The sequence below is a fragment of the Mesocricetus auratus genome, unplaced genomic scaffold (assembly GCF_017639785.1).
Source record: "Mesocricetus auratus isolate SY011 unplaced genomic scaffold, BCM_Maur_2.0 Super-Scaffold_100013, whole genome shotgun sequence".
NCBI lineage: Eukaryota > Metazoa > Chordata > Mammalia > Rodentia > Cricetidae > Mesocricetus > Mesocricetus auratus.
This window is the reverse complement of record NW_024429196.1, coordinates 53,775,770-53,789,263: the sequence shown is the minus strand read 5'-3', so window position 1 is coordinate 53,789,263 and position 13,494 is coordinate 53,775,770. Positions and strand designations below refer to the sequence as shown.

General features: G+C 38.6%; 1 protein-coding gene across 1 annotated transcript in view; it reads left to right on the top strand.

The window, feature by feature from the left end:
* The window catches only part of Gmds (GDP-mannose 4,6-dehydratase), a 516,914-nt gene that overhangs the window by 404,376 nt on the left and 99,044 nt on the right, over positions 1-13,494 (top strand). Inside the window, exon 8 of the mRNA XM_040755777.1 lies at positions 642-760. Coding sequence (XP_040611711.1) covers positions 642-760 — 119 coding nt within the window. The remainder of the gene's footprint in view (positions 1-641; positions 761-13,494) is intronic.

Below are 13,494 nucleotides of genomic sequence, written 5' to 3'. Positions count from 1 at the left end.
AAGCAAATAGAGTCGATTGTAGAAGTTGCTCCTAGTCCATGATTCAAAATGTGCCAAACATCTTCTCTAACTCTCAGTATGTACATTATATCACACTATGAAGATAAATATCTGATGTTGACAACTTGTTAAAATGCTAGTAGTTTCTATTATGTACTCTGTTAATGACGTTCCTTTTTTTTACTGCTAAGCTTTCCACTTCATTGTTGAGAAATGGGATTCTACTTTTGAGGACTTTGGAAAGACTTTTTTCTTGCCTGCCATCTGTGACATGAAGGATAATTAAACAATGCTTCTGGGATTATTCTTGCATAGATATTCTATACAAAGGTTGTATATTATATTCACTGGATATTGATAAACATTTTCCTCTTAAGTTGTGGTCTGGAGCCCTGCTGTTAGGAATTTCCTGGTATGCTAAAGATAAAGATTCCTTGAGTTCATGACTGAGCCAAGTGTTCCCCAAATTTTTCTGATGTAAATTAAATTATTAGCGATACCTTCAGTAATTATAATACTGCATTAAGGTCACACTTATTTTCAAACTCTAACGTTCATATCCAATCATGTGCTTTGATAAGGTTACAGTCCCACAGTGATCACAAAGTAACTTTCACATGACTTTACTTCTTTCTCTCTAGGCTATGTGGCTGATGTTACAAAATGATGAGCCAGAGGACTTTGTCATAGCTACTGGGGAAGTTCATAGTGTCCGTGAATTTGTTGAGAAATCATTCAAGCACATCGGAAAAACCATTGTGTAAGTACAACTGCTGGTTGCTTATGGCTTGCTCATTTGTTGTTCATGCTCCTCCACTCGATTCTGCTTCCCATCTCCCTCTCTCCACTCTCTAGTAAACAGGATAGGAGGTCCTTTGTGAGTCGTATCCAGCTCTACATAGTGCGCCAAATCTATCAGTTTCTAAACAAGGCTTCTCAAGATTTGCTTTCATTTTTTTAATTTTTAATATATTTTTCAACTCAATTATGGTGAGGTAAATTCTGTATTGTATAATGACTTTACTACAGATAACTGTATCCTTTTTATGAGACCAACGTGAAGACATTACTCAATATTTTTCAGTACTTTCATATATACATGCACACACACACACACACACACACACACACACTAAGTGGTTTTTTGACACACTATTTCTCTGTGTAACCCTGGCTGTCCTGGAACTTTCTCTGTACACCAGACTGGCCTCAAACTCAAAGATTCACCTGCCTCTGCCTCCTGAGTACTGGATTAAAACTGTGTTCTACCACTACCACTCTGATATTTTAGAAATCAGAAACCACAGAAAATTTAGAGGGGTAGTTTCAGATGTGTAATACTTTTCTTTTCTCTGGGCTACTAGGAATAACTGTGACCTAATACTCTGTTATACTCCACTTGTTTGTATGTCTTACAAACAATGACCCTCTCTTACGCAAATGCAATAGTCTGTCAGTCCCTGGGAGCCAAGATTGCTCTGTATTCTAGCATGTGGGGTGCTGTCCTTCAAAGAAGCTCACCACTCATGCCTGTGGCATCACACACAATTTTATTGGAATATGAAAACAATTGTGATAAATCACTGCAGAGAATTCTTTTTCCAGTTTAATTATAATATACACTTTGATGGTATTTATTACAGTCACAGTGTTATATGACCACCATCACTATCATTTCCAAACTTTTCCATTACACTAAGCAATAAAAACAGTAACACTTCCTTTCATTATCCTACCTGGTAATTTCTACTCTGTGAATTTGCTGGTTCTATAGGTGGCTCCTGGCAGTGTGATCTTTCACATGCGTGTTTTTGTGTCTATCTTTTTTGCTTATCATAATGCTTTAAAAGTCCATCTATGTGGTTGCATTACTTTTCTTTCTTTTTAAAGACTGATAAGTAGCTGGATGTGGCAATATAAGCCTATAATCCCTCAACTCGGGAAGTTGTCAGGAATACTAGGGGTGCAAAGCCAGCCTGAGCTACATATCTATCAAGCACCTTTTTCTTAAAAGACAAAAAAGCTGAATAGTATTTTGTGGCTATATGTCATATTTTATTAATCCATTTCTCTGTTGCTTGGGCACCTGAGTTCTTTTTATCTTGTAATCTATTGCCAATAACACTGATGTAAATATTAATTCACAAATACCTATGTTGGTCCTGCCTTCAGTTTTTTCATGTGTTATATTTGGGTATAGAATTTGTTTGTCATACATTGTAGAAAGAGACATTAGGACCAAGCTGAGAACTGTCCTAAGAATCTGAAGGACTTAGACTTTGTGGTGCAGAGATTTAGAAAGATAGAATTTCTTTAAAATAAAAAATAAAAAGCTCTAGAGATTTGCACAGATATCCTCTTGAATCTTTGCTTAATAGTACTAAGGCAGAGGTGTAGGACAAGCTCCACAAGCTTAGACAACGAGCAGCCTTGGAGCAAAGACATGACTGTTTCTTCAGGTTCACTCAAGAATAGACCCAGACATTTTCAAGAGGGCATCCTGAAGACTGCTTAGTGTAGTCAAGATTCCAGAAAGCCCTGTCTCAATAACAGGATAACCCCAATAAGAGAGGCTGCTCTAGAGTCAAAGTAACAAAGTTTAAATAGAGATCTTCAGAGATCTACTAGGACACAAATAACAGCTTCTGGTGTTATAAAGCCCAGCAATCTTCAAGGGAATGGTAAAATCTTGACATTGAACTACATATAATCCATTAAATTCAGGTTTCAGTCCAATATTATTAGGTATGTCAGAAAGCAAGAAAACATATCCACACAGCCAGAATAGCAGTCAAACACTACAAACAGACTAAGGACTAATGAAGATGATATAAACACACAAAGATATTAAGATAACCATTGTAACTGTGTTCATTTACTTTTAGAAAGACATAGGCACCTTGAAGACAAAATATTTTTATTTATTTTTCTTTTATTATTATTTTAATTTCATTTTCATTCAACCAAAGTTCTCCCATCCCTTCTCCCACCCCCCTTGCCTCCTCTACAACCCACCCCTCATCCACTCCTCCCAACAGGTAATAGGTATAATGGGGAGAAAGTATGGCACATTAAGTTGGGGCAGGACCAAGCCCCTCCCCACTATGTTAAGGCTGAGTATGGCATCCCTCATGGGGAATGGGCGGCTCCAACAAGCTAGCTCATACACCAAGAATAGATCCTGGTCCTACTGTCAGGGGTCCCTCAGCTAGCCCAAGCTTCACAATTGTCTCCCACATGCAGAGGGCCTATTTCGGTCTCATGGAGACTCCACAGCTGTCGCTCCAGAGTTCATGAGTTTCCACAAGCTTGATTCAGCTGTCTTTGTAGATTTTCCCTTCATGATCTTGATCTCCCTTGCTCATGTATTCCCTCCTTCCCAAAGTTTGGCCTGGTGTTTGGTTGTGGATCTCTGCATCTGGCTCCATCAATTACTAGATGAAGTCTAGCTTTTCTGGAGCTGTGTATTGTAGTCTGGTTATCCTTTGCTTTACATCTAATATCCACTTATGAGTGAGTACATACCCTGTGTGTCTTTCTGAGTCTAGTTCCATCCATTTGCCTGCAATTTTCATGATGTCATTCATTTTTAGAGCTTAGTAGTACTCTATTGTATAAAGTACCACATTTTCTTTATCCTTTCTTCAGTTGAGGAGTATCTAAGTTGTTTCAGGTTCTGGCTATTATCAATAATGTTGCTATGAGAATTGTTGAGCAAGTGTCCTTGTGGTATGATTGTGCATCCTTTGGATATATGCCCAAGAGTGATATAGCTGGTTCTTGAGGTAGATTGATTCCAAGTTTTCTGAGAAACCACCATACTGATTTTCAAAATGGCTGTACAAGTTTACACTCCCACCAACAGTGAAGTGTTCCCCTGACTCTACATCCTCTCCAACATTTTGGTCTTAGCCATTCTGACAGGTGTAAGATGGTATCTTAGAGTCACTTTTGATTTGCATTTCTCTGATGATAAAGGATATTGACCAATTCCTTAAATGTCTTTTGATCATTTGAGTTTCTTCTGTTGAGAATTCTCTGTTTAGCTGTGTTCCCATTTTTTAATTGGTATTTTGATGTCTAGTTTCTTGAGTTCTTTATACACTTTTGGAAATCAGCCCTCTGTGAGATGTGGGGTTGGTGAAGATCTTTTTCCATTCTGTAGCCTGTCCTTCAGAGTCTTAGGGTTAAAGAGGTGGGCCATTACGGCTCCTTTTATTCTGTGCTAGAGATCAAGCCAAGGAGCTCCTGCATGTTATTTAACACAGTCACAACATGCAGGTGCTATACATAAAAGTCAATTATATTTAAGTATAAAAAAATTACAATTGAAATAAAAATTCCACTCACGGGAGATTAGAAAACATGGCACTTTAGAGGTGACCTTAACAACACATGAAATGTTTGTGTGTTTAAAAATTTTGAAGACTTTGGCAAAACTCTAAATAATGAGAAATGTGTCATGTTTTTGTCTTGAAGAACTCAATGTTGATGTTTGCTTTCTTTGAATCAATGGATAGATTCAGTGTAATCCAGTCAGAGTGACATGGTGTTTTTAAAGATAGAAATTAGCAAGCTAAGTCTGGCACAGCAGATCACATCTATGTTCCTGCTGCCAGGGAAGCTGAAGCAAGAGGATTGCAAATGTGAAGCCAGCCTGATCTATATCACAAGCAAAACCTTGAGATGAAAGAGGAGGGGATGGGAGGCAATTGTGAATTTCACATGGAAATGCAGAGAATCCAGTGTTGTTCTAGAAAAGGTAAAAACTGTAGAACACTTAATGCTACATTTTAAGGTTTTTTTAAAGTTTAAAAGTATGGTTTTGTCATGAAGCTCCATTCATGGACCAAAATAATTCAATAAAAATTATATTAAAGGGTCCAGTTTATATTGTCAACTGAATTTCCACTCAACATAATTCAATTGGAAGTAGATTGTAGTTGTGCATGTGACTGTGGAAACCCTCAGAGTCCAGAAAAGGGTACTGGATCTCCTGGATCTGGAGGCACAGGCAGTTGTGAGCTTCCTGATATGGATGCTAGGAACCAAACTCAGGTCCTCTGCAAGAGCTGTGCATGATCTTAGCCACTGAGCCTTCACTCCAACTCTGGTGAATGAATTCTCGTGTTTGATATATGTAGTAGTATTCTAGTCTGTGCCTTGTTGTGGTACCTTTTCAGATAGCAACTATATTACAATTTTGTAGTTTTAATCACTTTATGACATTTATGTTATGTACATGTCCTTATTGAATGTATAGGTAAATATGGGAGAAAGGTGAAATTTCTCACTCCAGGAAAAAGACAAGGATGATATGTTTTAATGGAGGTTGGGGTGTTAGGTCAGTGGTAGTGCTTGCCAGCCATGTATGAGACCTGTATTTGATCCTAGCTCTAAAAGAGAAAACAGGGCTGGAGAGATGGCTCAGCCGTTAAAAGGCTAGGCTCACAACCAAAAATATAAAAGAGAAAACAGTGATATTCATAAAATCAGTGATAAGGCTTAAAATCTCTGCCCTTTGAATGATACCACTAACAAAATAAAAAGTTGAGGTCATAGTCTGGAAGAAAAGAAAATAATATATATATTATTAAGGGTATACATATATATCAAAAATACTTATATATAAAGTTTTTAATTTTAGTAATTCAACAATAAGAAAATAACTCAAGAATACATTGTAGCGCATAGCTATAGTCCCAAACTTGATAAGACTGAGGCAAAAAGACCTGCTCAAGACCTTGTCTCAAAAGAGAAATAAAAAAAAAATGGATGATGCACTAAAAAGTTTAAAAATTTTTGAATAATGCCTGTGCATGAAAAAACATGCTCAGTGTGATTGGGTATTTGAGCAAAGCACATTGAAACTACAAACTAATACTAAAATTCTCCTTTTAGAAGGGCCAGAATACGCCGGGCGTTGGTGGTGCACGCCTTTAATCCCAGCACTCAGGAGGCAGAGGCCGGCGGATCTCTGTGAGTTCGAGGCCAGCCTGGTCTACAAAGTGAGTTCCAGGACAGCCTCCAAAACCACAGAGAAACCCTGTCTCGAAAAAAAAAAAAACAAAAAAACAAAACAAACAAAAAAAAAAAACAAAGAAGGGCCAGAATACAAAAATTGACTATGCTAAATGTTGATGAAGCTATAAAGTAGTGAAAGTAACAGTACTGTGCAATCACTTTGAGAAATAGTTTTGCTTTCTTATAAAATCTAACCAATATTTACTATGCCACCAGAATTCTTGGCATATTTTGGAGAATATTGAAAATATATACAAAGCAACTTATAATGAATATGCATAGCACTGTTATTTCTAATGACACATTATCTCTCCCAATATCTCATTAACCAATATGTAGATAATCAAATGTAACACTACTCAATGAAGAAAATGTATAAATTATTGATATATGTAATACTATCAATGAATCATTAAATCTTAATTATGCCTAAATGAAAGAATAAGACATAAGAAAACACATACTGTATGGTTTAAGCAATACTTTATGATTTAAATGATATCCTAAGAAAGATGAAGTGGTATGCCAGAAAGCCAAACAATGTTTGCCCAAGCATGACTACTGGGCAAATGGCTTATCCCTCACACCAAATTACGACCTAGGAAACACATGTATAAATATGGTGTGAGTGACCAACAGTCTTCTGGGTGGTAAGAATCTTGATTGTGGTGATGGTTACAGGAATACATGAACTTTTCAGAACTCATCAAATTACATATCTGTTATACATTTTTACCTATAAATTATATGTCAACCTAATTGATTTTATATAAACAGAAAATAAGAAACTTCTAAGACATCCTTGTAGACATATGTAAGTTAATTTATTATGTAACTATTGAAAATAGTTCTGTGAGAACACAATATGATAAAACGTGAATATGGTGACATTCAATGAAAAAATAAGTCAGGATGCAGGTTTCAATATAATCTGCATACCCTGCAGATGTACATGTGACACATCACAAGAAAATGTGGGATTTGTAGGTTACAGGGTCCCATGGAGGGCTGTTGGTATAGCCTGCCTGCAGGAGTCTTTCTTGCTGACCTAATTGTATGGCTGACATGGGTGCCGGAAGGGAGTTTTGCCCCAGGACCTAGGCCCTGGAGGCTGTGTGATCCAGATGGAAAGGTGATCACTCACCTCTCAGTCCTCTCTGTCAGGTTTTGAGGATAGTTTCTATGTGGTGTCACTCTGGTGGCTTTTAGCTTTCTGCCCTATACTTTTCCTTTTTGAATTTTTTTCTTAGATTTATTTCATTTTATGTGTATGTGTGTTTTACCTGTATGTATGGATGTGCACCACATGTGTGCCTGGTACCTACAAGAGTCAGAAGATGGTGTTGGATATCCTGGAACTGGAGTTACAGGGGATTGTGAGTCACCATATTGGTGCTTGATACTAAACCTCCAGCTTCTGCAAGAACATCAAATGCTCTTAACCTCTGAGCCATCTCTCCAGACTGCCCTCCTCCTCCTACCACCATATACTTCTCTGTTTCCTAAATACTAGAATTAACTTGTATGCCTTTGTGGTAAAAAGTCGTCTTAAACACGTCTTTTAATTGAGTACTGTTGGCTCAATGCTTAGCTCTTGTCTTTTCCAGAATAGGATGCTATTCTAGTTTATTTAGAAAAATCTGTGTGTGGCAAGCCGTTCAGAGAGAACTACCAGAACATATTCAAAAGTTAAAGAACTTTTTAACTTAGGTTCACCCAGAATCTTCTAAGCTTGGATATAATTATTTTACTGTTTAGTCTTAGATGTAAGACCCAGTGCCTTTTATATGCAACAAACACACTCTACTCCCAAGAATAATCTTCAGATTTGTATTAAAATCATACACATGCAACTGTGTCCACTAGGGATTGACCTCCTGTCACTCATGTGACTCCTTACTCATCCTCCTAGGATGAGCCTTGTCAGTACTGGCTTCTCCTCAGCAGAGAAAGCCTATTGTGGTAGCATAGTCGGTGTCACTAGACTCTACTAGAAATTTCTGGCAATGGTAAGCACTGGTAGCTATAGCACTTTTCTAGCATGTAAGGCCCTCAGTTAAATACTTAGAACTGCAAACACACACACAGAGACATATACACCCATGGGCATGCCATGACACACATATACACATGCACATATACATGCATATGCATGCTCACACATATACACACACATATATCACACTCATGCACATATACACATGTACATTTATACACCATCTATTCACGCACACACATACATAATACATCACATACACACATACATACATACATGCAGTCACATACATGCACATACACAGCTACCACAGATGCAACCTGATTTACTTGCACTTTTCATTCTCCCTGGCCTTATCCTTTTACAATCTTACAGAGTTCTTAGCAATGGTACTGACAGGGCAGCAGTGCTATGCTTATATACCTGTGGGACAGGGATCCCTAGCTGAATACAGGAGAACAATGAAGCTATACTTGCTTTGGAGGCTTTCAAGAGCTTGACTGTTAATGAAATAAAGTAAGACCTAAAAGGGTTTGTGAAAGGCAGTTTTCCCTGAGTAGTTTAATTTTTAAATGTTTTTACTAGAAGCAAATCCCCTAAATCCCAACACCTTTCCCAAGTTGCTCAGCTCCTCCCTGCTGCCTTGGGTCTGCGGTTGGAAGGAGTTGACCAGCATCTGTCTCATAGCCTCAGTGCTCACAGCAGCTGCCATGGTAGTCATTCTATAAATATTTAATTGAGCACAAATTGATGTTTCCCAAAGCCAGCCTGGGCCAGAGTCCTTCCAGCATTGCCCATCATTACTCTAATTTCTCTAGATTCATGGTTAGCATGATTCACTCTAGTATGGTGGTAAAATTATGTGAAGCCACCATGCTACCTCCCTAAGAGCTGTACAAGCTACTCTACTAAGAAGAGAAGAGAATTTGAATTCAGTTTGAGGCATGGAGGAGGAATAGGATTGACTCAAAAGACAGAATCAGCAGGGTTTGATGAAGCACAGTATAATAACCAAAGGTTCTAGCTTCATCAGTGCTGCCATTAACAGAAAAGCCTTTGTCCTCATGGTGTTTGCCTTGGAGATTTAACTCATTAAGATGTGGTCATTGGTGTATCTAATGTCTGGTTAGAGCCTTAGGTAATGGACGCACTACTCAAGCAGCCCTAATTCTAGTCCCTGTACAGTTGCTTCAGTTTACTAGGCAGAAGATCAATTTTGGCTGAATTTAGTAGGTCCTGAAGTAACTGACTTCCTGACTCCCAGCACATACCTATCATATGTAAACACTCAGTGCCTATGTCCTTGCCCTCCTCGTTTTCTCTCAAAGCTATGCTCCTCAAAGAGAATCAGAAGATATTTTTTGTGCTTGAGTAGACTCTAATTGGGTGGCAGTTAATAGAAACACAAAATTTATAAACATGAACAAATTGAAGTGGCCTTATGCAAAAATGTGCTACATCAATCCCAAAGTCAGGGCAACATGATGAAGATGAGAGGGATGCATGAATGATAGAGTGAATCCAACCCTTACCCAAATTGTAGATATGGATGGTAGTTGAGATGAGGGAAAGTATCCTGGGTGGGTGGGTCATATGAGAAATGCATGACTGCATATCCCAGTGAACTATGGGTTTACCAGGCAAGCCAGTAAGCTGGCTGGACCAGCTTGACCACATGGGCATACAAAGAGCTACATGCACCTACAATCTCCTCTCTTTCCCCAGTGACTACCCACACATCTCTTAGCTCTTAGCTCAGACATCTTCCATTGTCACACCCTCACCTCAGCCAGTTCTGCCAGGGGCCACTTCTGGGCTTCAACAGCATCCTGTCTGTCTCTTACCATCATTCACTCAGGAGATTGTGTGACAGTGAACTCTAAGGTCCTGAAAGACAGGTCCCAGGTCTGGTACTTGGCTTAGCAGAGTGGCTGGGCACAGATATGTAGAGGTGGTAGGAAGACAGATAGATTTATAGGTTTGTATGTATAGAAGTCACTAAGGCCAGTGCTATGGCTGAAGCCTTCCTCCCCTCAGTCCTGTAGTAAGACTGATACTTTTCTTCTTATTGTAAAACCTAATAACTCTCTCTATACCCCAACCTAATGGATGAAAATAAGTAAAAGTGAAGCAAAGGGCCAGAGCACATTCAGCAGTCCTGTAAATTTAGTGCAGAAGGACTCAGAATTCTCTCACTGCCAATCTGTGCTGAGGAGACTCAACCCTCGCCTTTTGTTCTTTTTATCTCTTGCCCTTCTTTCCATAAGGATTCACCTTTTTGCATATACCAGTATGGTGTACTTCCTGGAGATAAAGCATAAGAAAAGGTGATAGAAAAGTAGAGTTTGCCTCTGTAACAGTAACTCAGTAATAGGGATGGAACATGAAGAAAGGATGAACCACCTTTACTAAAAATATTAGGCATGGTCTGCTCACACACAAAAATAGGGCACCTGCCCCATCATCTCATGCCAACCACAGGAAGAAAGGCACGTGAGTCCGAGTTGATGCCTTGACTCCAAGTCCTAGCCTTGCTGTCTTGGTTACAGTACCCCCCTTATTCTTGTGGCTCCCATAAATCACTCAGTCTTAGGGACTTCTTTCTGCCATTTACAAACTGCAGATTACACTATCAGCCTGGCAGCTGGCAGGATTTAATAATTAACATTCTTAAGGACCTGAATTAAAGAGTACAAGATGACTGTTAACCATTAGGAAGCACCTTGTGTATTCAGGTTATTTTAAATTTTACAATTTGTCATTGTTATTCACTAATGACAGCATAAACAGCTGGACTTCTTTCTGCCAGAAACCCTTATGAAAAACGATGGTCATTAATGTCATGGGATTATTCTCAGGAGCGATGAGGAAGGCTGTTGTCTATTTCAGCAGCAATGTGAAAGAATGTGTGTGTCTGATACACTCCTCTATACATAGTGCCAAGCACACAAGTACTGTCATGTAACATCAAGAGCAGGAAAGACCATGGCTAGATCTGTTATCTTGAGCATGTGCATTCCATCTCTCCTTAATCTTCTCTCCTGACCATTGGGAATCAAGCTCTCCCTCTTTTTCCCAGTACACTGGACCTGCACTTCTCTAACCTACACTGCCCTTCCTCCCCTTCCCCTCTACCTTGATAACAGGTAACCCACAGTTCCTCTTCCACTTCTTTTCAAAATCTCAGCATACTGTGCCAACAGCTTTTCTGCATTCTCTTTCATATTTGGTCATTGGTATTTGATACTGCTGACCACCCACTATCAAGCGCCTCTCTCTACTAAATTTCTAAGGCTACTCTCTACCATTGGCCTGTCTCCTACAGGTAACTCCTCCCCAGGATTATCACAAATTCAGCTCCCACCTGAAAGATATTCCTTACGTACTACAGCTCGCAGCATGTATGTCCAAAAGTATTAGCCTTCCCTTTGTCAGAGGCAAAGTGACAGGAGACCTGGGGGGAAGTCGATTTGGTAAGGAAGGCATGGGACAGAAAGCTTGTGCCTTAAGCAAAGTTCTGACTAGGCCAGGATAAGCTCATCATAGATCATTCTATGATGTCTTTATCTACCATACAAAAGGGCTGCCAGGAAGAGCTGGCCTATCATGGCCCAAGATTTGTCAAGTTCATTATTTGTTTATGGTTTTCTTACCTCATTTCTTACTTCAACTTACAAGTTGTTAATTGTTTTTTGTTTGTTTTTGTTTTAATCACATAACTTAATCTCCATTCTTTCTACAAGAATTGTCACAATCCACATCATTCTCTCTCCCTCCATCTCCGTCTTCCTAGTGTTATGTTATGGGGGAACTCTTTCAGCTCTTTCTGTTGAAATGTATCTTGTTTTGCTGTGGTAAATTGTCTTGATTTACCACAAGGTAATTATTCACATCATTCTATTTTTCTTTATTAAAATCCTATTTGCCTTTTTGCTCTTTCAGCTGGTTATTGTGGCATTTATGTCTGTGCTTCTAAATGACTTGTGATTCTGGGTCTTGGTTTTTCCCCTCTAGGCTATATCTGTTAGCTATTCTTGTCCAACATGGTAGCATTGTTCTCTTTTCCTTCACATGCCCCAACCCTCCATTTTTGTAGTACTCTATTATTGTATTTAAATTTTTTGTGAGTTCAGCATTCTGTGTTTTCATGACTGAAACTCCCAGAAAACTTTGACTTTTATGAACAATTATCATTTGTTTATCACACTCCTCTTAGATGTATTTTGTCTGTTTGGTTCATTTTCTATGTGTTTATCACCAACTTCACCCTAAACATTGTCCTATCTTTCCAAATCACCTGTCAAGGTTTCAGAACACCTATGTTAGTCTATTGGTCTTATTTTTCAAGTGGAAACATGGTCTGACTCAGTCTGAACTGTCAGAAGTATTAGCATCCATAGTCTTCCTTCACACTATCCAAAGGACTCAACAGCTTCTCTCTTAAGTTGTAACCCCTATTTTGCTGACACCATTTTCAGAATCCTAGTGTATCTTAAAATATCCTTTAGTCTGTCCTCAGAATTAGCAATGGACCCATTCATGTTTCCAGGGTAGAAATAATTTTCTTTCAGTATTTGCAGTGTTAAGCTGAGCCTTGAGGAGCCATCTGACTCCCAGCCGTGTTTCTTCAATTGGAAAGGTGGCTGTAATCTTCCTTGGTCTCGGTGCTCTGAGACTCCATGTGAGGTAGGTTTACTCACATGGATATGAGCCACTTTTTGTCTACAAATGCATGTGCTTCTGCTCTGGTTAACTTTCTTGACTTATCTTAAGATAACTAACTTTGCTCCATTTTTCTGTATTTTCTTCCTAGATATCCTATTATACTGGGCTCCTGAGCAGTCAAATTCTCCTAACTTCCTTCTTCCTTAAGATAATTTGCCATGCTCCATTTCTTATGTACTATCTTTCCGGCAATCTATTATACTGGCTCCTGTGCACTCTTGTATTTTCTTAACCTTTCTGTCTTTTCATGTCTATATCTTTTTGTACTATTTTTTCTAGGAAATCTCTTCAACTTTTGTCTTCAACATCTTTTTAATTTTGAGTTCCTGGTTTTCTTATTCAAGTTCTAAAATCTCTTCTGTTTCTATTTGTCCTTTTAAAAAATATATTTGTTTATTTTTATCTTACGTATATATTTATCTGTGTAGGGGTGTTGGATCTCCTGGAGCTGGAGTTGCAGACAGTTGTAGGTTGCCATGTGGGGTCTGGGAATGCAACTGGAGTCCTCTGGAAGAACAGAGGTACTCTTAACCACTGAGCCCTCTCCAGCCCTCAAGTTGTTCTTTTTTAAATGTAGTATTGTGTAATATATCTTTGTTATCTTTACTATATCTCTGAGAAAATGGATGGTGGTATATGTGAAAGTTTGCTTTTGTTTTCAGTTCTCCTTTACTTGTTCTATTTCCTCAAAGGTCTGTTTTTCTTTTGTTCAGCCTCTTTCATATGTGACTTTTCTCACTTATCTGGTC